We start from the raw sequence: 26,696 nt of genomic DNA on the forward strand, positions 1-26,696 counted from the left end.
TCTCTGCACTTACGCTTCACCACCTCCACAGTGATACATTGAATGCATTGCAAACGCATGCCTTGAAGTTCTGTAGCTGTAACCTCTTATGTAAGGTGTTGTGCACTGTTGATTGTCTTATTTCCAGCTCTCTGGCTGCTAAACACGCACTTTTGTGAGACTCATTGCAAATGTCTGCCATTTCTTGCCGCACAGGCATCTGAAATTTATGGACAACCCATCTCCTTTTTATGGATAACACTACTGATTTCCATGAATGATGTATGCTAAGCCTGAATAGTTGGTTGGTATGGTGGTTACCTTCCATACTGTGTTCAAAAGTTATGTTGCACTTGGGTACTGGATTTTATCTGTATGAGCCAGGCCACATGCTGAGCTTTCTCCTGTGGGGTTCACATTTATCAGGTTTGCAAGTTGAATTTTGTATCAAAATTGTGTCACCTGGAAGGCAAAACAAAATATGAGTTATCTTACCATATGCTGAAAACCATTTGTTAATATTTAGTTTAGTTTTAAAGTTATTAAAGTCTGAAATCATAAAGATAATTTGTGGATGCCATGTAATTTTATTAATTTTTACAAGTTTTGATGCCATTTATCTTGGCTACAAGTATATTTTATTTTGTATACTTGTTAAGGAAACTATCATTGGGAATATCAAAATGTAGGTATTTTCAAGAAAAATAAGCTATGTACAAATAATATAGCAGCTTCTGCAGAAACACAATAATAACTATTTGAAACATAATGATGCGTTAGACAGGAAAAACATAGCAGAAATATAACAAAATTTTTTATTTAATGAACTAATCAAAGATTGCATCAAATTTGCAGATACTTTTAATACCTCTCTTGGAAAAGCAGACATTTTAGATCTGAACGCTACCTCAGTAAACAGTCTACTATTTCTAAGAAAACCATTCCAAAATAAGTCTGACAAAATTCAGCTACATTCTACACCTCTGATATTTTCAGTATTATTAACTCCCATAAAAATAAATGTTCAAAAGGTTACAGTTAGATCAGAAGTAAAATATAAAATGTTATTGGACTGTGGGCCATTAAAACTGCAACACCAGGAGGAACAGCAGGTAATAAAATTTTACTTAGTGTATGTATTCAGTATAATTCCTGCTTGAATAGAATGAGATGCAGCATTCTAGCTTGCAAGACAGGAAAGTGAGACAGACCTGGATTGAATCCACGTGACCGTGTCTGGTGAACTGGTCAACCGGATTGTGAGTTTTAGGCAGTTTCCCACTCTTGTTTAGGCAAATGCTGAACTAGTTGCCACTTTCTGACTCATAAAACATGATGCACAAATATTTCTAATATGATCACACACATATCAATGTTTACATAATTCACAGACAGGTGGTGCACACAACTTCCCTCTCATAGGGAACTGGCAACTGTGGTGACAGAAAGAGCATCTGGCCTCAAACTTAAATAAAATAAAATTGCCAAAATTTTAGTAAAGCACTGCTTTCTTCGATGGGATAGACACTAAAGAAAGGAAAAGAAGAAGACAACTTGGTTTTAAATTATACTAGGAAAAATACATCATTCAATTAGGGAGTGTATAAGGTGCTCCTCAGGCAACAACAGTGATTATAACCTGACTGGTTTTCAAGTCAAAGCAAGCTTGGATGCCTCATATGGGTACATTATTCCATGCTGCTTCATCTTTATACCAGAGTTCATCAACTGTAGTATTTGCATGTTGATGTGACAATCTCTCACTGACTCATCAGTGAGTGAGAGATGCGGAGAACTTGCTGGCAAGGGTGACAGTAGAATACCCTGACTCAAATTACGTTATGTGGCTGTACAATCCATCAGTATGTGTAACCTCTTGGGCTCTAGTCACAGAGGACATTTGAGAGTCAGTGTGGTGTTGAGCATATGGACCTCCTGAACCCAACAATTCCATAGTTGTTTGAAGGTTCTGAGATCCCAACCACTACGAGCAGCAGTATTGAGAACAATAAACCCACAGTCTTGATAGGTCATGATACTGCTGGTGTCTAAGTCTTACTCTTGCCAGCCTCATTACCCAAAAGGCAGCTAAAATCCACACACAGTTCACGGCAAATAGTGAACTATAAAATTTTTGCGAGACAAAGCACATAAGATCCAGCATTTGTCATAGAACTCCAAGAGCTGTAAAACTCAGTTAGCCTAACAGTGAGATACAGGAAGTAGAATGTATTAAATCTTGGGACTACAAATAAATTGCTGCTTTAATTGAAAAACCCATACCCCAGAATTAATTACAGAAGTGGCTTGGTTCAGCTACAGTTACAGTACTTGTGAGCACTGCTAAAGTTGATTTAAAAATGAAGAAACTATTTTATTTTTAAGGAAGCTCAACTTACAGTGGTGCTATATGTAGAACACAGAAGATAATTATACTAATTATATTTCATGTTTGTTTTAGGACATCCAGTGAAGTTATCTTGAAAAAATTCACATTTTGACACCTGGTTCACAATAAATATATTCATAAGTACACTTTATTGTTTTCAGTCTTTCTCTTTTCTCAAAAAATAGGGCAAAGCATGAATACAATACAAGGGCCAAAAGCAGATTCTGTGAAGAATTCATGGGGTTAACTTTAATACTGTAGGATCCTTCTAAATGGTTTACATGTGCTCCACACATCAAAGGCTACCCATGTGCCTTTCTCTACATGCACTTATCTCATGCTGTATATCTGGAGGGGCAATCCCATCTAAATGGTTGAATTTATCCCATGGTGTAGGTTTCTAACATCCGGAATTAGTTTACATGACTCATTAAGACCAAGTCCATTTGTTTAGCAGGGACAGATTTATACTAAACGGGGCTAGGGTATTCACCTGCAGCAGAACCTAAAGATAAACCTGTAGTTTTAAATGTTTCTGCAGCTGCACCCCAGTATAATCCAGTAATTTTGTGCTATGTGTTGTTTCTTACATATACTTTTTGTTTTACATTAAGTCAGTCCTACTTGAAAGTCAGTGTGCAGTAAAGAGTGACCCAAAGATATTTTGGCTGGAAGTCTTATTCCAACTGTACTCCACTCCAAGGGACTCAAAGTCTCCTCAGGGCCTGTCTGTTCTTCAGATGGAATGTGCACACTTGTGTTTTACTGGGATTTGGTTTTAACTAGTTCCTACAATAATATGTATCTACATCCTCCAAAGCAGCATTAAGATTTATTTCCACCTGTTCTAAAATCTTACTCAGGGAACTGGGGGTGAGACCATCAGCATAGATGAAATTTCCTGTGTTATGAGACAGAGGTTGATTGCTGGCATAAATATTAAATAAAGAGGAGCCAAAATGCTGCCTTATGGTAACCTGTCTTTTGGACCCTTCAACAACAGTGCTGACCTTGACATTCCGTGAGAAATCTTTTGTTTTGAAGGGATGTTGAATTATTTGTGTAAGATAGTTATCTTTTGGTTACGCTATGCATTTTTTGCCATAACTTTTGATGTTTGATGGTGTCATAGGCTGCTGTTAGATCAGTAATTTTCTTGTCTCAGTGATCTTCAATATTCTAGGTTAGCTTTGAGACCTGTGCTTCAGAGTCCTTACTTGCTCCAAATCCAGCATGCTGTTGGGCTGAGAACAGTTCTAAGAGTCTACTGTGGATCATTCAATTAAAGACCTTGTAGAGATGACATAGAAGAGAAATTGTTCAGCAGCTAGCTTGCATGGTTTCAGAATAGTGGCTAAACGAACCTTGGTTCATAACTTTGGCATCAAACAGTTACTGGGAAAGTTGTTGAAAAAGCATACAAGCCAGTCGTACCTTTCTGAACCAGAATGCTTTATTTGTTTGACTCTTATATCATCGAAGCAACCAACTTCACCAACTTTAGCACCTGAAATACTAAGGCTGATTCTATGAATATCAAAGCATTTCTGGAATGAAAGATAATCTTGCAGCTAAACTTCAGTCTTTGTTATGGCCCAAGACTTAGTACCAATAGAGGGCACAAATTAAAATTGTATTTTTCGGTCTGTGACTAGACTCACCCCCAGAGATAACTAATAAGTTTAGCAAAAATCTAAGTTCACTAATACCTGTGTTCCCCAATCATACTGTCATCGTAGGAGGAGACTTTAATCATCCAACAGCTAATTTGGAAAATTACAGTTTTGTGAGTTGGCGGATATGACACGATGTTTTCCAAAAGAGTACTAAATGTGTTCACTGAGACGTACCTAGAACAAATTATTGAGAAGCCTCTCATGATGGAAATGGACTTGGTCTAATAACAACAAATATACATGTTCTCTTTGAAGCTGTCTACATAGAAAGAAACTAGTATCAGTGTCCATGAAGCCACTGTGCCAATAGTGATTACCAGAGAACAAAGAGCAGTTAAAAAAAGGAGAAGGATTTATATTTTCAAGAAACTTGATAAAGGGAAAGTAATATTGTACCTCAATAATGAATGCAAAAAACTTAGCTCTAGCTCTGGAAAGGAGCGTGCAGAAGAAATGTGAATCAGGTGTAAAAGAATAGTTAAACCTGCTCTTCATAGATATGTTCCTAGTAGAAGAGTTCATGATGTGAGGGACCCTTCATATTCAATAACTGTAAAGAAACTTCTAAAGGAACAGGCTGTTGCATGACAAATTTAAAATAAAGCATAGGGCTAAAGAAAGGGGGATCTCACAAAACCATAAGAAAGTCTGGTCATGTGTAAAAGCTGTTAACAGTATCAGAGTTACTATCCAGAGACTGATGGGCAGGACACTGAAATTGAGGATAGCAGAGAAGAAAGATAAAACACTGAACTCAGTTTTCACATGTTTGTTTACAAATAAAAATCTATGGGTACTGTCACAATTTAATTCTCATATCACTGCATAGAAGTGTGATATATATATTAATATCAATTGTGATGACAAATAGCTAAAATCAGAAAAATTGATCAAATTCCAGGGCTTGATTGACTCCCTATCATATTCTATAGCAGACTCATGGCTGAGTGAGCCACTCTTTTAACCAAAATCTACTGTAAATCCCTTCAAACAAAAAAACATGTTCAGTAGTTGGAAAAAACCACAGGTCACATTCGCTTATCAGGAGATTAGAGGTGAGCCATAAAACCACTGTCCAACATCCTTGACATCAATTTGTTTTACAGTCTTAAAACATATTCTTAGTTCAAATGTAATGAGGCAACTTGACCAGAATGACCTCCCCCATGGCAACCAGCATGGATTCTGTTTGAAATCCAATTTGCACTGTTCTAGCATAACATCTTGAAAGGTATGCGTCAAGAGAGACATATTGATGCCATGTCTTTGGATTTCTGAAAAGCATTTGTCTCAGTGCCATACCTACATTTACTGTCAAAAGTATGATTGTTCATGGTATCCAGTAAAATTAGCGTCTGGATTGAGAATTTCTCACTAGCAAGGATGCAGCATGTTATCTGGAATGGACAGTCATTGACAGATGTAGAAGTAACTTCAGGGATACCCCAGGGAAGTGTGTTGGAACCCTTCCTGTTTGTGTTCTGTATTAAGAACCTTACAGACAATATTAACAGTAGCCTCAGACTTTTAGCAGATAATACAGTTGTTTATAATGAATTACACATATAACAAATTACATATATATTTAGTAGTGCTGTATTTACTCGGGTAATTAAAGGTTTTAAGATTTATCTGTTATTTCCTTTCAAAACACGTAAAATACATATCCTGCACACACAATCTCAGGCCTAATTTTTTGGGTATACAAGTTTTGATTTTTAACTTTAGTTTAACTGCATTACATTACTATATTAATAGTGCACATTTATATTAGTGTTCCTCATGACTTTTGTGATCTGTGGGTAATAGAATATTACTCTTATTGACTAGATAAATTTTGTGAAAACTATTGTAAACAACCATGAGTGAGAAGTGTTTGAGCTGCCATGGGAAAGTCAGTTCTGGGGTTCTGTGAAACTGTTATGGCAGATGGTTACATTGGGCTGAATGTAGTTTCATGGGAATCTGGGAAGTAAATGGGTCTCTTCCATGGTATTGCAGATTATGTTCAAGGGGTAGGAAAATAGTGAAACAGGAAGGGTAGATTAGAGCCCTTAAGGCTGAACTGGATAGTGCTAGGGAGGAACTGATGAGGTTAAGGGGGGAAGAGGGTGAAGACAGGTGGGAAGTGGTAGCAAGGAACAGGGCCACAGAAAGAGAACAGTGTCAGACAGTTTCATCATTGGCACAAACAATAGATTTGCCTTGCTACCTCAGTCAGCTAAGGAAGAGGCTCAAGTAGATGTAAGTGTAGTCAGCACTCAACAGACTTTCGTTAGGAAACCAACTTTTGCAAAAAACGTAGAAAGTAGGAGGAAAGTTCTGTTGTTAGGTAGTAACTATGGAAGAGATGTGGGCCAGATCTTGCAGAAAAAATTAGGTGACAGGTACCAGGTTACAAGTATTTTCAAGCCCAGTGTGTGTCTTAGCCAAGTGACAGAGGATGTAGGATCATTGTGCAAGGGTGTTATGAAACAGGATCATGTTGTGGTAGTGGGCGGAGCAGGAAACAGTATTGTTAGGGATCAGGGCTACAATATTGACTGTGACCTGGTAAAAAATAGCATCTGCAATGAACCATACAAATGTTGGCTTGGTTCCTGCTTTCATGCGGTATGACTGGCCACAATTGAACACCTCTGTCAAGAGGGTCAATATGGAGCTAGATCGGCTACTTCAGGTGGCTACTTTGTCAGGCATAGGTTTGGTTCCTGTTGATGGGACTTCACAAGACATGGCCTGCATCTCAACAGGAAAGGGAAGGGTAAACTGGCTGGGATGATAGAAAAATCTATAAGGGGGCTCACTGAAACTCATGGGAGTACTTTTTTAGGCTAAGATCTGTGTCCAATCATCCTACATTGATTGAAATTAAGCTTAATGAGAAGTTCAGACAGGCAGGTACTAGAGATGTGAAAATATCACAAGATTCTTGTAACAGTACAGTGAAAAATAATGTTAGTATGTCACAAGATTCACATAAAAGCACAGTGAAAAATAATGTTAACATATTGCATCAGAATATCAGGGGATTAAAATACAAAGTAGATGAGCTTCTTGTTTGCTTAGAAGATTTAGAAACTGAGAGTGGAATAGATGCACTATGCCTATCTGAACATCATATAGTCTCAGGTATGTAAATGGTAAATGTAGGTGGATATAAGCTTTCAGCACATGTAAGCAGAGACACTATGGGGAGAAGAGGAGTTGCCATATATGTTAAAATCAGTCATAGTGTGAAAAATTTGGAAACTAAAAATTTTGCGTAGAGCAACATATAGAAGCATGTGAATGTGAGCTTAAAGTAAATAATGGCACTTTTGTAATTGTAGCCATGTATAGGTCCCCACTGGGAAATTTTCAACTGTTTTGAAAAACTTGGATCCTTTGTCGTGCTACCTGTCAGACAAAGGAAAGCAAATTATTGCTTGTGGGGATTTCAATGTAGATTTTCTGAAAGAGTCCGATAGAAAGCTTGACCTTGAAGTATTACTTGGTTACTTTCAATTTTACATTGGTTAGTGATTTTGCTACACGGGTGGTACATGAAAGCAGCATACTGATAGATACCATTTTCATAGACCAAAATAAACTTAATCAAATGAAAACTTTTCCTGTTAAGAATGGTCTGTCTGATCATGATGCACAGATAGTTTCAGTATAAAACATAGCTCCAAACAGTAATGCAAAACAGTTCTCCAAAATGGTGCATTCCATTTACAATTTAACAATTCAAAATTTTAGGTGAAGCTTGCAACAATTAGACTGGGATGAGGTGTTCAGGGAACATTATGCTAATTTAAAATTTAAACCTATTTCATGATACTTTTCTGAGTACATTTGAAAACAACTTCCCTAAGAAAACAATGAATTACAGTTGTAAGAAACCATCTAAAAAGCCATGGCTTACTAAAGGGATAGAAATATCTTGTGAACAGAAAAGGGCATGTATTTTATAGCTAGTAGGAGTGATGGTCCAAAAACAGTGAAACATTATAAAAACTACTGCACTGTATAAAAATTATTAAAAAGTCCAGAAGTATATGCATTATGTCTGAGATTAGCACATCTGATAATAAAATTAAAACAATTTGGAATATTGTGAAAAGGGAAATAGTGCAACTGAGAGCACAGGAAGACTGTACTTCTATCAAACACAATGAAAAGTTTGTTAACAAGAAGTCAGAAGTAGAAATCATTTTTAATAATAATTTGTAAGTGTTACAGAGAAAATAGAGTGCAGCTATTCATTAGAAAATGCAAGGCAGTATATAGAAGAGGCAGTACCTATGCAATTTGATAAAATGGAATTCAACCCACCTCTCTTGCTGAACTTAGGAAAATAATAAATTCACTCAAAAGTAAAAGATCACATGGAATTGATGGCATTTCCAACAGAGTACTAAAAGCTTTTTCCCAACAAGTAAGTGGGATTCTCAGCCACATATGTAGTAGCTCACTGAAACAGGGCATTTTTCCAGATAGACTGAAATGTGCTACTGTTAAACCATTGCATAAAAAAGGGGATAATCTGATGCTAACAACTACTGCCAAAACTCACTTCTGACAGCTTTATCCAAAATTCTTGAAAAAGTAATGTATTCAAGAGCAGCATCACGTATTTATAAAAATGAAGTACTAACGAAATGTCAATTTGGTTTTCAGAAATGCTTTTCACTGATCAAATATTACATGCAATAAATAACTGGACATCATCCATTGGGATACTTTGTGATCTCTCAAAGGCTTTTGATTGTGTGAATCATGAAATTCTTCTAGATAAGCTTAAGTATTATTGTATGAGTGGGACAGTGTACAAATGGTTTAATTCGTACTTAACTGGAAGAATGCAGAAGGTTGAAATTAACAGTACAGGTAGTCTGCAAAAACCAGCAGAGTCCTCTAACTGGGGAGATATGAAAGGTGGTGTCCCACAGGGTTCAGTCTTGGGTCGCTTATTGATTTTAATATATATTAATGACTTGCCACTCTATTCATGAAGATGCAAAGCTAGTTCTTTTTGATGATGATACACCCAAGGAACAAGAATCAGCTGAGAAAATTGCAAAAAATGTCTTTCAGAAAATTATTAAGTGGTTCTATGGAAATGGACTCCCACTAATTTTTGAGAAAACACAGTTTATACAATTCTGTAAATGTCATAACACCACTGATAAATATAGACCATGAACGAAAGTCTGTTGCTAAGGCAGAATACTCAAAATTTCTGGGTGCGTGCATTGATAAGAAATTGAGTTGGAAGAAATACATCTATGATCTACTGAAATGGTTAGGTTCAGCTACTTATGCTATTAGGGTAATTGCAAATTATCATGATAAACATATCAGTAAATTAGCCTAGCATGGCTATTTTCATTCACTGCTTTCAGATGTCATCTAATTTTGGGGCAATTCATCATTAAGAGAAAAAGTATTCATTGCACAAAAGCGTGTAATCAGCATAATAGCTGAGCCCACCCAAGATCATCTTGCAGACATTTATTTAAGGAACTCGGGATATTCACAGACCGTTGCAATTCATATATTCACTTATGAAATTTGTCATTAATAACCCATCCCAGCTCAAAAATATCAGTGAAGTGCATAGCTACAACACTAGAAGAAAGGATGATATTCATTATTCTGGATTAAATCTCACTTTGGTACAGAAAGGGGTGAATTATGATGCCACAAAAATCTTTAGTCATTTGCCAAATAGTATTAAAAGTCTGACAGATAGCCAACAAACATTTAAAAGCAAATCAAAAGAATTTCTGAATGACAACTCCTACTCAATAGATGAATCCCTAGACATGAAGTAGTACCTGTAAAAAAATAATAATTAATTAATTATTTTGTGTAAAGAATACTTATGTTAAAGTGACACGTTCCACATCATTGCAAAATGTCATATTCATGATCTATGGAACAAGGAATTATGTATGTATGTAATTACTGTCTGAAAATAGCTGAACAAATAATCAATTGTTGATAAAATTATGTAATTGGAAAGATAAAAAATCAACTTACCAAGCGGCAGCAGAACACACACATAAAAGACTGTTGTGATTGGCAACCTTTTGGAGCCAGTGGCTCCTTCATCAGGCAGAAGGGTTGAAGGGGAAGGAAGAAAGGTAAAGGAATAGGACAGCGAGGTGTAATAAAAGGGGTAGATTTTGGGAAAGACACCCAGAACCACAGGTCATGGGAGACTTACCATATGGGCTGAGAAGCAAAGACTGAACAAATAATCAGTTGGATCTAGATAATATTTCAGAGTGGTACAAAGCTTGGCAGCTTGCATTCAGTGTCCAAAAATTTAGAACTGTGTACTTCACAAAATGAAAAAAATCTAGTTTTCTATGACTGTAATATCAATGAGTCACACCTGGAATCGACCGACTCCTGCAAATACCTGGGCATAACACACTATAGGGATATGATCTGAATGATCATATAGGTTCGGTTGTGAGTAAAGCAGGTGATAGACTTCAGTTTATTGGTAGAATATTGGGAAAATGCAGTAAGTGTACAAAGGTGATTGCTTACAAATCACGCATGAGGCCCATTCTGGAATATTGCTCAAGTGTGAGGGACCCATAGAAAAGGACTAACAGGGAATATAGAAGATATACAGAGAAGGAAAGCACAAATGGCCACAGGTTTGTTTGACCAATGAAAGGGTGTCACAGAGATGCTGAAACTCACAGACTCTTGAACATAAATGTAAACTATTATGAGAAATCCTACTTACAAAAGTTTCAAGAATTAGCTTCAAATGATGATTCAAGGAATATACTACAACCCCCTATGTATCAATCCCATAGGAATTATAGCATGCACAGAAGCATTTAACAGTCATTCTTCCTGCATTGCTTATGCAAACTTAATGGTAAAAAGATCTAATGATGGATGCTATGGGCTGTACCATCTGCCATGTGGTTTACAGGGTATGGGTGTAAATGTAGAAGGAGTCGTATACTGGTACATGAGTGCACATGAATTCAGATACCAGCTAGAGCTTGTTAAATGTCTTATAGCTAATGTTGTGGAGTTTAAGACTGAATTTAATAACTTTCTGTTGATCACCACCTACTCCACTGAAGATTGCTATCACAGAAACTCTTAAAATTTTAAATTATTGTACATGCAATTATTATTAACATTGTGATACAGATACAATATTATTTAATGATGGTTATGCATTGTTTTGTAATTAAATCAAATGTACATCCATAACGTCTTCCCCCATCCCAGAGGCTCCCATCTGTGGGCTACATGGAATTTGACTAATGTTCTGATCAGTGTGCAATGAAACTGTCAGCAAGGTTTAAGAAGCTGGGTATTTGAAGAAGTGGGAGTCATACTGACATTGCCCTTTGGCCATAAAGATTACAACAGTTTTAGACTAATGAGCTTGTGCCAAACATCTTGAAGACAAATAGCTTACTGCAGTAAAACTTGCTTATTTTATAGTGCAGTAGCACTTAGTTTGTAATGACCCAAAAAGATATTGTGAAAAATTGAAATTGTTTTAAAATAAATATAAAACTTGGAGACAGAATTTTTTGTCAGTTGGTGAACTTCTTAGCACCAGTGAAAACACACATAAAAGTACAAAAAACTGATCTATCTTTCAAAAGTATCAATTCCTTTCACAGGTTCATAAAATTAATATCAGTTGAAATTGTGATATCAAAGACTACTTACTAGTTAATGTTACATTTTGGCAGCATACTGTCATCATATGTGCTTTACAGTTACATCTACATTAGAGATTCTTTTGGAGTATGATAGGTCTGTTTGCTCAGAGTGCCAATGAAGTTATGTACTGAAATTTATCCGTTATTGCTAAAGTGTATTTGTATGACACACAGTCCGCAAGAGTAAATGGAACACTAACATTTGACAAAATAACTTGAATGAAACTGTTACTTCTTTTAAAAGACACACAACAAGCATTCGAGAGCATTTTTGTGACAGAACGTCACAGAACATTTGGTACTATTGGGGGGAAATTAACTGGAATGCCATTTTTGTGACAGAACGTCACAGAACATTTGGTACTATTGGGGGGAAATTAACTGGAATGCCATGGGTTTAATCATTCAGGGCTCTTTATGGCAGAAAAACAGCACAAAATCTTGATGAAGTAATATGTGGCCAGCATAAACAGTGCAATCAGTTTTCCTACAGAGTTATGCACAAAAAAATTCACATTGTATTAATATTTATTCACTTAGCCTTAAGAACACAGGAGAATACTACGAAATACTCCAAGAAAACATTGTTGATTAGTTACTGGTCATCTGTACTTTCAGTTGATATTGTAAATGTCTACACAGAAATCTAATCTATTTTACCTGTGTCATTTGTATTAGGCTTTGATATTCCTGTAGAAATCACTCATCTTTGAGTCAATGATGAGTAGACAATCCTGTTTATAATATTATTAAATAAAATAAGAGTAATGCTTCATTGTAAGTTTTGGATCTACTTAATGGTAATCTGTGATATATTATTTATTTTTTCAGACAATATCTTGACTTTGGGGGGCTGTATGACAGAGAGAAATTGTTCTGGAAAGAAATTCAAGATGTTGTCATTATAGCAGCATGTGCACCGCCTGGAGGTGGAAGGAATCCATTGACTCCTCGATTTGTGCGCCATTTTTCTATGCTGTTTATTCCTTCACCTTCTGAGTTCACACTGAAAAATATTTTCAAGGTAAATCTTATAAAATTCCTTCTAAAGAATTTACAGTCATGAAATGATAACTTAAATTTAGTTCAGAATTAGTATGTACTTAATTGCTTTACAATATGTTAGAACAGGAGGGGAAAATTGCCGCCCTTCAGGCTGAGTTAGACAAGGCCAGGGGAGATCTTGACAGGTTAAGGAGGGAGAAGGGTAAAGAGAGGTGGGAAGTGGCAACAGGCAACAGGAGGAACAGGCCTAGAACTTTGTCTGACAGCTTTATGGTGAATGTGGAAAATAGATTTGACCTGTTGCTTCAGTTAGAAGCTGGTGAGCCTCAAGCAGTTGCAGGTGTAGACAGGGCACAACAAACTTTCAGCAGCAAATTGAAAAGTAAGAATGTAGGGAAATCAGTAAAGAGAAAGAAAATGTTGTTGTTAGGTAGTTCCCATGGAAGAGGTGTTGGCCAACTTTTGCAGGATGAACTAGGATCCGAATACCAGGTCACCAATTTTTTTAAACCTAGTGCTGGTCTGGAGCAGGTGACAGAGGATTTTGGATCACTTTGCAAAGATTTCACTAAGGAAGACACCGTGGTTATAGTGGGTGGGGCAGGTAACGGTATTGACAGAGATCCTGGGTACAGTATAGAGTGTGACCTGGCGAAGATTGCATCAGCATCGAAGCATACTAGTGTTGAGTTTGTATCTGTTCTTGGGCGCCATGACCGACCTCATTTGAACTCTTCTGTCAAGAGAGTTAATTTGGAGCTGGAACGGCTGCTCATGTTGGGTGCGGGGTCACACATTGGTGTGGTTCATGTTGATTCTCTCAGTAGGTGGGATTATACTAGGCATGGCCTTCACCTCAACAGGAAGGGGAAGGGTAAATTGGCTGGGGAAATAGCAGGAAAGTTAAAGGGGGAAGGCACTGTCATGAGTGGTAAAATACCAGTGGTTATAGGATTCAGAAAAGACCCTTTTTTAGGGTAGGGAGGACAGAAAGAAAGCAAATTTTAAGAGAGGTTAGAACTGAGACAAACCTTCAGTTTGAGAAAGAAATCAAAAAACATAATTCCAGCTTATTACATCAGCATAAAAAGCCATTGGTTAAGAATTTTCAACTGTCAGCAGATATTTTAACTCCACCCAATTTTAACTCAGTCAATGTGAAATGTCAGCTATCTTTATTGCATCAAAATATTCGAGGACTGAGAAATAAAATTAATGATTTAACTATCTGCATAGATGAATTAGAGTCTTCAAATCCAGCTGACATAATCTGCCTCTCTGAACATCATGTGACCACTGGTATAGAACTTTTAAGTGTTACAGGGTTTAGGTTAGCATCTCACATTTGTAGATCAGAAATGGAGAAAGGAGGAGTTGCCACATTCATCAGGAACTGTCATAAATTTAAGAACATAGACATTCATGAATTTTGCCTAGAACAGCATATGGAAGCATGTGCAACAGAATTAGAATTTCACAAAAAATCCTTCATAATATTAAGTGTATATCGAGCACCTGCAGTTAACTTTAATCTGTTTGTAAACCACCTTGAAGCTGTACTGGCCCATTTAACAACCAAAAACAAAGAAATAGTGGTTGCTGGCGATTTCAATGTAGATTTCCTTTAAAGACTCTCCCAATAAGAACTTATTTGAGTTAGTAACACTATCATTCAACTTAATTCCCGCTGTAAAGTTCCCCACTAGGATAGCCACTTGCTCACAAACAGCCATTGATAATATCTTTATAGAAAAGTCAAATGAACAAAATTATATTACAAAACCAATAGTCAATGGCCACTCAGACCATGACATGCAGTTCCTTCTGTTAAATGTTAATACTCAACAGGATATAAAATCTGTTAAGTCTGAGCTCAAGAGGGTAATCAGTAAGCCAAAAATTGATTATTTTAGGACACTCCTCAGAGACATTCACTGGACTGATGTTTACAGTGCTCATGGCATGAATGAAAAATATAACATTTTTGCTAATAAAGTGCTTACCTTATTCGAACACTGCTTTCCCCCAAAACTTACCAAGGTTAGAGCAAAGTCTACAAAGAAGCCATGGATTACTCGAGGAATAGGGGTATCTTGTAAAACAAAAAGAAAACTGTATCTGCCGTTTCCGAAACATTTCCAATGTTGATGCTATAGCACATTATAAGAAATACTGCAAAATATTAAAGACTGTAATATGGACATCAAAGCAAATATATTACAAGGAAAAGGTAGTCATATCAGATAACAAAATAAAGACAAATGGGATATAGTGAAGGAGGAGACCGGTAGAACCAGACATGAAGAGGAATAAATAGCATTAAGAGTAAATGATACATTGGTGACAGATGTGTATAGTGCTGCAGAACTTTTTAACAAACATTTTATAACTGTTACTGAAAAGATGGGGTTGTCAGGTTCGGTAGACGCTCCTATGGATTACCTTAGACCAGACATTTCAAGTAACTTCCATAATATGAATTTGACCCTCACTACCCCAACAGAAATAATGTCCATCATAAAATCTTTAAAATCAAAAACATCTAGTGGGTATGATGAAATATCAACAAAGTTAATTAGAGAATGTGATTCTGTGCTAAGTAACATATTAAGCTATCTGTGTAACCAGTCTTTTATCAGTGGAATATTTCCTGAATGGTTTAAATATGCTGAAGTTAAGCCACTGTTTAAGAAGGGAGATAAAGAAATAGCATCAAATTTCCGTCCAATTTCACTGTTGCCAGCATTCTCAAAAATTTTCGAAAAAGTAATGTACAGTCGTCTTTATAACCATCTCATCTCAAATAACATACTGTCATTTCTAAAAGGTTCTGATATTGAGAAGGCTATCTACACTTACAGTGAAAATGTGCTTAATTCATTAGACAAAAAATTGCAGGCAACTGGTATATTTTGTGATCTGTCAAAGGCATTTGACTGTGTAAATCACAACATCCTTTTAAGTAAACTAGAATATTATAGTGTAACAGGAAATGCTGCAAAATGGTTCAAATCTTATATCTCTGGCAGGAAACAAAGGGTGTTATTAGGAAAGAGACATGTATCAAGCTATCAGGCATCATCCAACTGGGAACTAATTACTTGTGGGGTCCCACAAGGTTCCATTTTGGGGCCCTTACTTTTTCTTGTGTATATCAATGACCTTTCATCAGTAACATTACCAGATACCAAGTTTGTTTTGTTTGCCAATGATACAAACATTGCAATAAATAGCAAATCAAGTGTAGTCTTAGAAAGATCAGCCAATAAAATATTTGTGGACGTTAATCACTGGTTCCTAGCCAATTCTTTGTCACTAAACTTTGAAGAAACGCACTACATGCACTTCAGAACTTGTAAGGGGTGTCCCACGAGTATCAGACAGGGAAAAGCTGCACGGTCATCAACAGTATTCTGTTCTTTCGAGAACAGTTACTGTCTTCATAAATATATAGTTAAAGGCTACCCAGCCATTGACCTTCGTCTGTGCGAATGTGCACAGGTTGCCCAAACTCTTATGGGAATCCCCAAAGCATGCGCGAGTAATGAGTGAATGGGCAAATGTCTATAAGGTACATTACATATGTAGAATTGTGGATAGTTGGGAATGTGAGTCTCACAGGAAGCGTGCAAGGGATAAGTCCCTGCAGTCGCGCTATTCATCTGTGTCCTCGGTGGCTCAGATGGATAGAGCATCTGCCATGTAAGCAGGAGATCCCAGGTTCGAGTCCCAGTCGGGGCACACATTTTCAGCTGTCCAAATCGAGGTATATCAACAACACCTGTCGGCAACTGAGGGTTTCAGTTAGTAATCATTTAGATGTAGAAGTAATTACAAGTGTGCCCCCAGGAAGCGTGTTGGGACTCTTGCTGTTCATGTTGTACATTAAAGACCTTGCAGACAATAATAGCAGTAACCTCAGATAATCTGCAAATGCTGAAGTTATCGATAATGAAGTACTGTCTGAAAGAATCTGTGTAAGTACTCAGTCAGATCTTGATAAGATTTCAAAGTGGTGCCAAGTTTTGCAACTTTCTTTAAGTGTTCAGAAATGTAATACTGTGCACTTCACATAGTGTCCTATGACTACAATATCAGTGGGTCACAGTTGGAACTGGTTAACTCATATAAATACCTACGTGTAACACTTCATAGGTATATGAAATGGGACGGTCACATAGCCTCATTCATGGATAAAGCATGTAGTAGACTCCAGTTTATTGGCAGCATACTAGGGAAATTGAAATCAGTCTACAAAGGAGATTGCTTACATATCACTTGTGTGGCCCATTCTAGAATACCCATACAAAAAAGGACTAACAGGGAATGTTGAATGTACAAAGAGAAGGGTAGCATGAATGGTCACAGGTTTTTTTCGATCCATGAGAGAGTGTCACGGATATGATGAAGAAACTGTAAAAATGGACAGCAACCACAAAGTGTGATGGGGCCTGCTCTTTCAGCATCTTATATCCTCGTGGCTGGTGCAAAATTGGAAAATCTATGGTGTGCAGCAGACAAATGTCAGTTGGTTGGGGCACTCATGCAGCTTATAGCATTTCTAACATGAATCTCAGCAGCATCATCCTTAATCACTATGAAGGTGAAAGTCTAAATGAGTGTGGGATGGTGTTTCCCCAAAGATGTACATGACACCATAATTTCAGTTACTCTAACACACACATTTATTCTTCACTAAATTCAGCGAATATTAATGGTGATTTGTTTATCAACTACTAAAATTTTTCAGTGCACTGAACAATACCAGCTCGTACAATCACCTATGAACAGTCCAGTAGCAAAGTTGAACATTCCAGTTCATGAGTATGCAAAGTCCTACTTGCAAAAGCATTTGTTGTATGTGCACTCCTTTATCTGTTTCCAATAACTGAAAAATTTTGACTCCCATACTAGAAAGCTCAACACTGTACTCATACAAAAAAGTAATGGCAGAATGATTTAGTAATTTACTCTTCACAACTCTTTCTTTAAATTTTGTAAAGCTTCCTCACATTCTGAATTCCAATTACACACTACAGACTACTTCAGTAAATTGCCTGAACAAGGATTATTAAGTGACTAATGTGTCGCAAAATTTTCAGTAATATCCAAATAGGCTGAGCATAGCATTACATTCTGTATTGCTATTAGGTGGTGGAAAATTAGGGAGAGTCCTTAGTTTCTTCTGTTTAGGGTGTATCTCTTTTTCATAAATAGCATGGCCCAAAAAAATTCCTTTATACTGATACTTGCTCAGTTTTAATTTCAGTCCCCCTCTGTAAATAGCATCCAGCAGTCCATCCAAAATTTGACAATGCTCGTACCAATCAAAACTTGCCTTCAAAATATCATGAATGTAAACAGTTACTTTGGTACCTAAAACTTTTTCAGAGCTTTAATGAAAACACATACAGACAAGTTTAGACCAAAAGGTACCACACAGTACTGATAACACTTACCTTCAAATAGGAAAGCTGTACAAGTCATAGATTCTTTTGCCAAGATTAGTTCCAATAACCACAAGTTACATTAAAATAAGTCAAAAATTTAAATCCATAGAATTTCTGTAAAATTTCTTCCGGTATTGGCTGGTCAGTCACTTGCTCTCAGAACTATTTCATTTAATTTTCTTGCATATGGAACAACACTTGGCACCATTCCTTTTTTTAAAATAACTACCAAAGGATTATTATATCTGATTTTATATCATGCAATTATTCCCCATTGAAGCATCTTCTCATCTTCTCTCTTTCTCTTCTAACAGCTCCTTTCTCGGAAAATGGAATAACAAAAGTTTCATAAAGAATGGTTCCTTTTTCTTTTAACTTTATTCTACATACAAAATATTTTATTTATCCAGGCTTATGTGAAAATAATCTACTGTTTTGAATCACTCTTTTGGTTAGGTGTTATGCTTCAATTTTTTTTGCTTTGTTATTTATCTCTACCTGTACTGTACTTGTTCTTTTTCAGTCTTATCCCTGTCGGTTATAATGGCTAAGTATCCCAGTGATAAGTCTAATGCACTATGTGTCTCAGAATCTAATTTTTCCAAAACTGACATTTCATATGAATTTCCAGAGCACACAAAACTAAATTTCCCATTGCCAAAATCAATGTTCACATTCCACTTACATAAGAAGTCTGTAGCCAAGATTACATCTACACTAACATTAGGTATACTATCACTAAAAATTTACATTCCAATAACTGATCCCCAAATTCCACAGATAATAGTACTTCTTGTTTGATGCTTTTGAAAATTTTCCCATTGGTACTCTAATACTCAACATTGTGTCTCCTTCATGCAACAACCTAAATTATTTTTTTATAAAAAAATCTAATCTTCATCACCAAACCTGTTTTCAATTACTGTTAAGTGACAGGTGGCCTGACTCTCTTCCCTACTTATATCTTCAAACAATGGAAAATGCAGGATGGAATGTAACAATATTATGAGAAAGAAAGTTGCTACTCACCATTAAAGTCTTAATGGCAAAAAGCTTTAATTGTGAGAGTTCTTTTGTTGTGCCTATCTGTGACTCAGCATCTCTGCTATATGGTGAGTAGCAACTTGCTACTTTCACTGTCACTACCCTCAAATGCTTGGCTGATCAGTTGTTTATTCTCACTATTTGACCAAAAAGGAACATACTTAAATTGCTTTGCTTCCCAGAGTTGTCCACAATTTTTCATAGCATCCTGATATTCTTTTTGACATTTCTTTCACTGAACAGTTGAACACTCTTCTGTTTCATCTATTTGCTTTACCATTTGCTCTCCTTCTTCCAGTTTAATGGGATCCCCTCCACTGGGAACAGTTCTGTTTATTACTAGACATGGAAAGTTTCTCTACTTACTTCACTATCTCTGTTCAGTTGAACATTAGTCCATGTTGGTTTTCTTCTATTCCCTGGTGGCTCTTTTTTGCTTCTTCCCCAAGCATGGACCCCAACCACAAATTTCAGTTTTTTGATTTGGGTCTATAGTTACCATTCCCTCCTCTTCTGTCACTTGAATTTCCTCTATCAATTCTATTCCCCTTTGGAGCACTTCCCGTCCAATTGTTCCTATAACCTCCATTATTCCTTCCAGGACCTGCTGTACTACACTCTATACACATGCTAATCTCCTGTGAATTGGTCCCTAGTATCAGAATTCCTTCTGCTATCTTTTTTCTAATTCTATCTTTGTTAGCTTCACAATTGATATTCACGGTCTATATTTTTACAGTACCAGTTTCTCTAACCTATTTTCGAAACAAACTTTTACAGATCATAATTTGTTGTCCAAGTTTGACTTTAAATTAGCAATACCATTTCTAGCTTAGACTTCTTAGACTTCCAATATCACTACTGTCTTGATCCTTTCTTAATTCAAATCTTTCATAAACTCCGCCATTACCAACTGAAAATGCTCCTTTACTAGCACTTCCTAAACTTGGCTACTTTCTTCATGCAGCTCCTGTTCAACATTAATTTATTTCATCACCTCCAGACTGTCCACATCCTCATTCAGTCTTCTATGTGCAGTGGGTGAAGCCCTTGACATTTGGCATATTATTTGCCAAACAGTATTCTCATCATAAAAAGAATGGTACATTAGTTTTACTCCACTTTCACCTTCAAATTTACTTTTAACAATTACTTTACATTCGTTTAACAATTTTAGTTCCTTCTCCCTATCTCCAAACACCATACTATCAGGCCCACTCTTACTGTTTACTGTCTGTTTCTCATTGTCAAATTCACTGCCTGTTCTTTCCTTGTCACTCACTTCTGCAAACATTTAATTACATTCACTGATAAAACACTTTACACTCAACACCATCAGCCACTGCAGTCTTCAAAAATTTTTGCTGCCCTTACTGCATTGATGATGATGTCAGTTGAACTTGTTCTTCCATTGGTGAAGCCCTCTCTGTCTTTGTGCCACTGCTATGTAACAAGCTGTAAAGGGACAAAACTATAGGAGAATCTGAAGCAGAAGCAAGGGCCCAGGACTGCAATGAAGCCACAAGCAGACAGCAGTTGCTGGTCAGTGAACTGTGTGACACGCTCCTACGTTGTCACACCAAGAGCAAGGAAATCGGGCCACAAACCATGGACATCAGCTGCAGCCAGCCATCATCCATGCTTGATCATCACCCCTCAGCAGCAGCAAGACTTCCATGACACTTTTCCAGATGTCACTGCCCTGGGCTCGGACTTCAAAAAGCCACTCCGGGTTGCCAGACTACCACATCATTGATGTATGCTGTCAATTATGCCAGACCTTGGCCATTACCCTGTTCTATATGGTTCACACTGGCTTACAAACACAGCCCTTCCACAAATTAAGCACCAAGAACCATCACTTAAACACTCGCCCAGCCGAGAATGTCATGTTCAACATAATAGGTGTGTAGGTACATGATGAAAGACCCCCATGATATCGTAAAGTAAATATTTATTAAAAAATAGAAGAGTAGGCAAAGATGTTAATTATGAATGTGCATTAAGGTACTGACAAACGAAAAACACTCATTCAATTATTTGTACAATTTTTTGTTTTCACACACACTCTCTCCTGTATGTAGAAGGATAATGAAGATGTGCGATTTTAAACATGAAGTACTATGAGTTTTATGTATCATATGAGTGCATGAAGAATAGTATACTGAACAACAGTATCAAGTATTTTTTATTTATTTAAGTGAAGTGAAGTCCATGTAAGGAGGATTTTTGAAATGTAAGCGAAGTCCGATAGCCAAGGAAAATTCATATAGGCACGGAACATTCCTAATAATCCTACAAAAATGTGTTTTCAATGCATATCAATAATATTTAGTAATGATATTTTATTTTTTATTTATTTTACAACACAACTGTCGACCGTGTGCCAGGACTTCAGGGCGCCGGTTGTGAGTAGTGTTTGTTAACTTTTGTTACAGTAAGAAATTTCTATGACATTGTTATGAGTCATAAAACCTAATTATCTGTATTTTCTGTTTGCATGAATCATGATGGGGAGCAAGTATTGCAAAAATTCAAAAATTGAGGAGAAAATTTTTGAAAGGAATAGGAACTGGATGCAGGTTATGTAAAATTTTCAATTGTAAGCTGTTTTGTTCAGAGCAGCAAAGGTAGGACGGCTATGCAAGTTGCTTGCATGGTTACGCTTGGTAGCGCCTCTTTTGAAATAGATAGAAACCTTTTCCTTATTATTCCATTCCTTGAATTTTATTTGCGAAAAAGTTACAGAAATGTTTTAGTGTGGTACGCATTGTCAGTAAAACATAAAGAGTTGCAGTACAGTAGTTTGCACATCATAACTGAAATCAAACAGTCTTTGACATCATGTAAATTACAATTGTCAAGTATAATAATTAGCATATGAAATTTTAACATTTTTGTGAAAATTTTACTTTTGGCATATTCATTTAACATGACGAAAAAATATGTGCCCATTGTTGATAGCAATAGCAGAAATGAAATCAGCCAAGAGGGTGTAGAATTGTGTGATCAAACAGTTGAAGTTCAGGTGCCATGCATGCCTACTGCAGAAAGTTTAAGTAGATCAGAGATGAGTGTCACAGGAGTGACAAATGATAGCGGTGCTCCACAGCAAAAGAACCTTGATGACACAATATTTACAATTGATGAGACAATGTCACACATCTCCCAGAGTGACATACCACTAATGAATGAAATATTGGAGAGCGATTCCAATATGAATTTTGACAACACATTACAAACACCACTTGGTCACAACACAAACATTAACTTGAGAAGTACAGCTGACAGCAACCATGGTAGTACAACTGAAGCACTGCTATGGCAGTTACTGTCTAATATAAATGTGAAATTTGATGATATGAAACACAATATGAACACCAATTTCAGTAATTTGATGCAAGATATGAATATGGTAAAACAGTAACAAAACTCTGTTACACAAGATATGAACATGGGAAAACAGCAAAAAAACACTGTTACACAAGAGCTAAGTGCAATGATGCAAGAACAGAAATAAGTATTCAAGGATTTGCAAGACATGATCTCACAGAAATTTGACGACTTATCCAAAAATTTTCGCACTGAAATCGATGAAAAATTGAATGATATGAAAACACAAGTAAAGCACGAAGTACTTTCTGAGGTTAACGGTAACATTATACACAGAGCTAAAACATAAGATAGATTCTTTTAATGACCATAATGATCTACTAGAGCAACAGATAAAGAAAATCACAGATGCAAATGCAAACATTGAAGCCACACAAAACCAATTGATTTCGACAGTAAAAGAGGTAACCATAGTCATTAACAAACTAGATAAAGACTATGTAATTGTACGTCTAGCTGTAGAAGAGCTTGCTTTGGGGGTAGCAACATTATAAATTGACTCAGCACGTGCTAAGAAGGAGAGAGAAATAATCAATGAAAATCTGAGTGATATCATTAGTCAATCTGGAGCAGGTACATTACATAAGGATAATATCATTGCAGAGAAGTTATTAACTGATTGTAAGTTATACACAGATGTAGTAGAAAAGGCTATTCAGAAAAAAGAAAGTCAATTGTGAACAAGGTAAACATTAACCTACAAGCAGCAAAAAATATGATCTGCAATTTTTTAGAAGAAAATATTACCGGAACTCAAAATATGCATGTAAATAATACACAGGCTACAGTGAAAAAACCATAACCTGTTGGTATTTATCCACAGATTGTCACGAGTCCCACAGCAGGTACCAGTGACAGTTGTAGAATGCCAAATGTAAACATACCCACAAGTCCAATACCTGAACAATTACCAGCCGGAATTATAGGTAACTACAATAACAACATAAATATGACCAAAAATGACATGTGTCTATCAACTATTTTTGCAGACAAAAGTTTGCTAATACATCAACAGCTTCCTCCATTCACTACTGAAGGTAAAAGAATGAATTCCATAGTATTTATCAGTGCTTTTTGTCATGTATTTCCATGTAGCTGGATGGAATCACAGAAAGTCAGATTTGTTGTGGGATGTACGCAAGTTGATGTGCTTTTATGGGCAACTGAAGTGGCCGAATGTTGCAGCACTTATGTCCTGTTTGAACGAGCTTTCCTTGACAAATACTAGTCTGAGGCAGTGCAAGAAAGACTCAGATCCGAGGTTTTCAACCCTGCACCATTCAATGGCAAATACGGTAGTCTATGTGGATACTTTGGAAAATACCTGAACAAGACACACTACTGAACGAACCTAATATCACAGGTAGATGTGTTAAAAATTTTGAGAAGTCATTTATGACTGCACATTAGAGAAAATTTGTCACAATGCTAGAGCACAACACTGAATATTTTCTGTCAGTGCTTGATTCTATCAACTTAATCTATGACAAAAGATCTGTGTCCAATAAAGCAACAGAAAATCAGGCTCAACAACAACATAGTCATGTAAATCAGTCAGTAAAATGTGATCTAAACACACAGCAAGGATGGTACACACAACAGCAAAGTTATGTACCAAGAGGTAACGAGTACGGTAACAGGAACAGAAAAACAAACGATTCAAAAGAAATTTTCAAAACAACAGGGGTAATTTCAATGCACAAGCAAATTACAATTCACCATCACAAGGCCCTATGCTGAACATGAATACAGTCAGTCGCAGCAGTCGCCAACGTGTGGCAAAAATGCCATGCCTTATGCTGTACCACAGCCGACCTTTGGACAGTAGAATAACTGCACAGCAGCTAACGACACAAATTGGCGTAGTACATACACAGTGCGACTCACTGAAATTACTCCAAGTAATGAACTAAGTCACACTTCGCCAGTGGAAAACACCAGCCAGTTGTAGTTAAGCCCCAGGCTATTGACCTCTCACAGAGTGGGGGCAAGGCAGAAGTACAAACATGTTTTATAGGGTTTCACAAACAAGGTGACATCAAGAATGATTCGTATCAGCATGAGTTAGATGCAATATGTATTATCCCAGAAGAACTGGTACAAACAATCATTAAGGTGAAAATATTTAACATTGACACACAGTTAATTTTAGATACAGGTTCAACTACCAACCTAATGTCAAATGCAGTTTTTTGAGAATTGTAGAAGAGAGACAAATTCCCAACATTTCCTGTCCAAAATTGCAAGGTGAAAACTGCTACAGGCAGTAAGACTAAATTGTTAAAACATCAGACACTTACTCCATAACAAATTGAACATTTTACAGTGAAGTTCAACTTTCTTATAATTGACAAACTTATAGTTAACTAGCTATACCCGGTGAACTTTGTTCTACCTCTGAAAATCTTTGTATATTATAGCTGACCCAGCAAATGTTGTTTTGCCATATAAATTATCTCTAGTCTATAAGAATAATGTATATGTGTAACACAATACATACCTGCTGAACTTTGTTCCACTTCTGAAAATCTTTGTATGTTATAGCTGACCCGGCAAACGTTGTTTTGCCACATAAATTATCTCTAGTCTATAAGAATAATGTATGTGTGTAACACAATGTATACGTGTAACACAATAGCCGTTGTTGGCAGGAGCTTGTGACACAAACAATAATAATGGCCGAAAACTGTGTAGGGAGTGAGAAAAGGCTTAGGGGGAAGTCCAGCAGTATCGGTCACTATTAGTTCTAGCGCACTATTAGTTCTAGTGCACATGCATCGATTTTTATCGTACATAAAAATACTGTACGATTAAATTCTTTTAGAGGAACAAAGGAGGGCATAGGACCTCCTTTGTTCTGCTAAATGAATTTGATCGTACGATATATTTCCGTACGATAAAAATCGATGCATGTGCGAAAGGCCTAAATGTCGGTTTGGCAAATGACGCATGCTACCTAGTTAAACTTCCTGGTCTAGCTACATCAATTCAAAGAGGGATATTCGAGTCGTTGCTTTTGGTACATTTTCTTCAATTACCTATCTATCGAATAGCGAAAGACTATCACCAGTAGACACCTGGCAAGAATAACCGATCAAGTGATAACTGATCAGTTATTGACCGAGGTTGTAAATAATTAAATGACTAAAATCGCTATTAAAAAATAGGAGTTGATGGTAGAAGGGTGAAAATTTATGGTTGTGTGTATTTTTTATTGCCGCATCATAAAAGAATAAAAATAAAATTTCTGTCCAAAAAATAAGAAAAAATTTTGGGGTGGATCACCCTTATCACTTAGGGGTATGAAAAATAGATTACGACTAATTCTCAGACCAACCGAATATACGTGTAAAATTTCATCAGAATATATTAAGCCATTTCGGAGGAGTATGGCAACTAACACTGTGACACGAGAATTGTATATATAAGAAAGGACTGTCTTATTGACATGGATGCATTTACACCATACTAAACACAGATTGACATAGGTAATGGTAAATGCCACTTTTATATAAAGGATCAGATTTTTTTCTATTTTAGTCAAAACACCTGATGAAAGTAACAAAAACAAACCAGAGTCAAATGTAGTAGCACAATACTCCTTTCCAGCTGTATATTTCCCAAAAAAATTTGATACTGAATAAGAAGTAAACACTGAGGTTATTTACGAAATGGTAGAGCAGAAACTAAGTGAATCACAGGTACTAAATGATATGCAATGACAAGAATTTTCTAATTTGCTATTTAAGTATGCCAATGTTTCCATTTAGAAGCCAGGGTAATCAAAGACTATGAATATAAATTTCAAGTCTATCCACATGAGACATTTGGTGTAACATCATATCCTATTCCATGGGCAAAATGAGAGGCAGTAAGGGAAGAGATCAATCATACGATTAAATGGGAAAATACACAACCTTTATTTTCACCATATTGCAGTCCAATATTACCAGTAACCAAACCAGATGGTTCTGTAAGATTAGTTCGTGTTGCTAGAGGTATCAATAAGATTATAGTACCAGTACACAAAAGACCGGACAACTTGGTCAAACAGGTT

At 36.5% G+C, this 26,696-nt stretch overlaps 1 protein-coding gene across 1 annotated transcript in view; it reads left to right on the top strand.

The window, feature by feature from the left end:
* LOC124795954 (dynein axonemal heavy chain 6) overlaps window positions 1-26,696 on the top strand; it is a 1,096,896-nt gene that overhangs the window by 580,950 nt on the left and 489,250 nt on the right. Inside the window, exon 37 of the mRNA XM_047260034.1 lies at window positions 12,579-12,771. Coding sequence (XP_047115990.1) covers window positions 12,579-12,771 — 193 coding nt within the window. The remainder of the gene's footprint in view (window positions 1-12,578; window positions 12,772-26,696) is intronic.

Source organism: Schistocerca piceifrons, chromosome 4, assembly GCF_021461385.2.
Source record: "Schistocerca piceifrons isolate TAMUIC-IGC-003096 chromosome 4, iqSchPice1.1, whole genome shotgun sequence".
NCBI classification, from domain to species: domain Eukaryota; kingdom Metazoa; phylum Arthropoda; class Insecta; order Orthoptera; family Acrididae; genus Schistocerca; species Schistocerca piceifrons.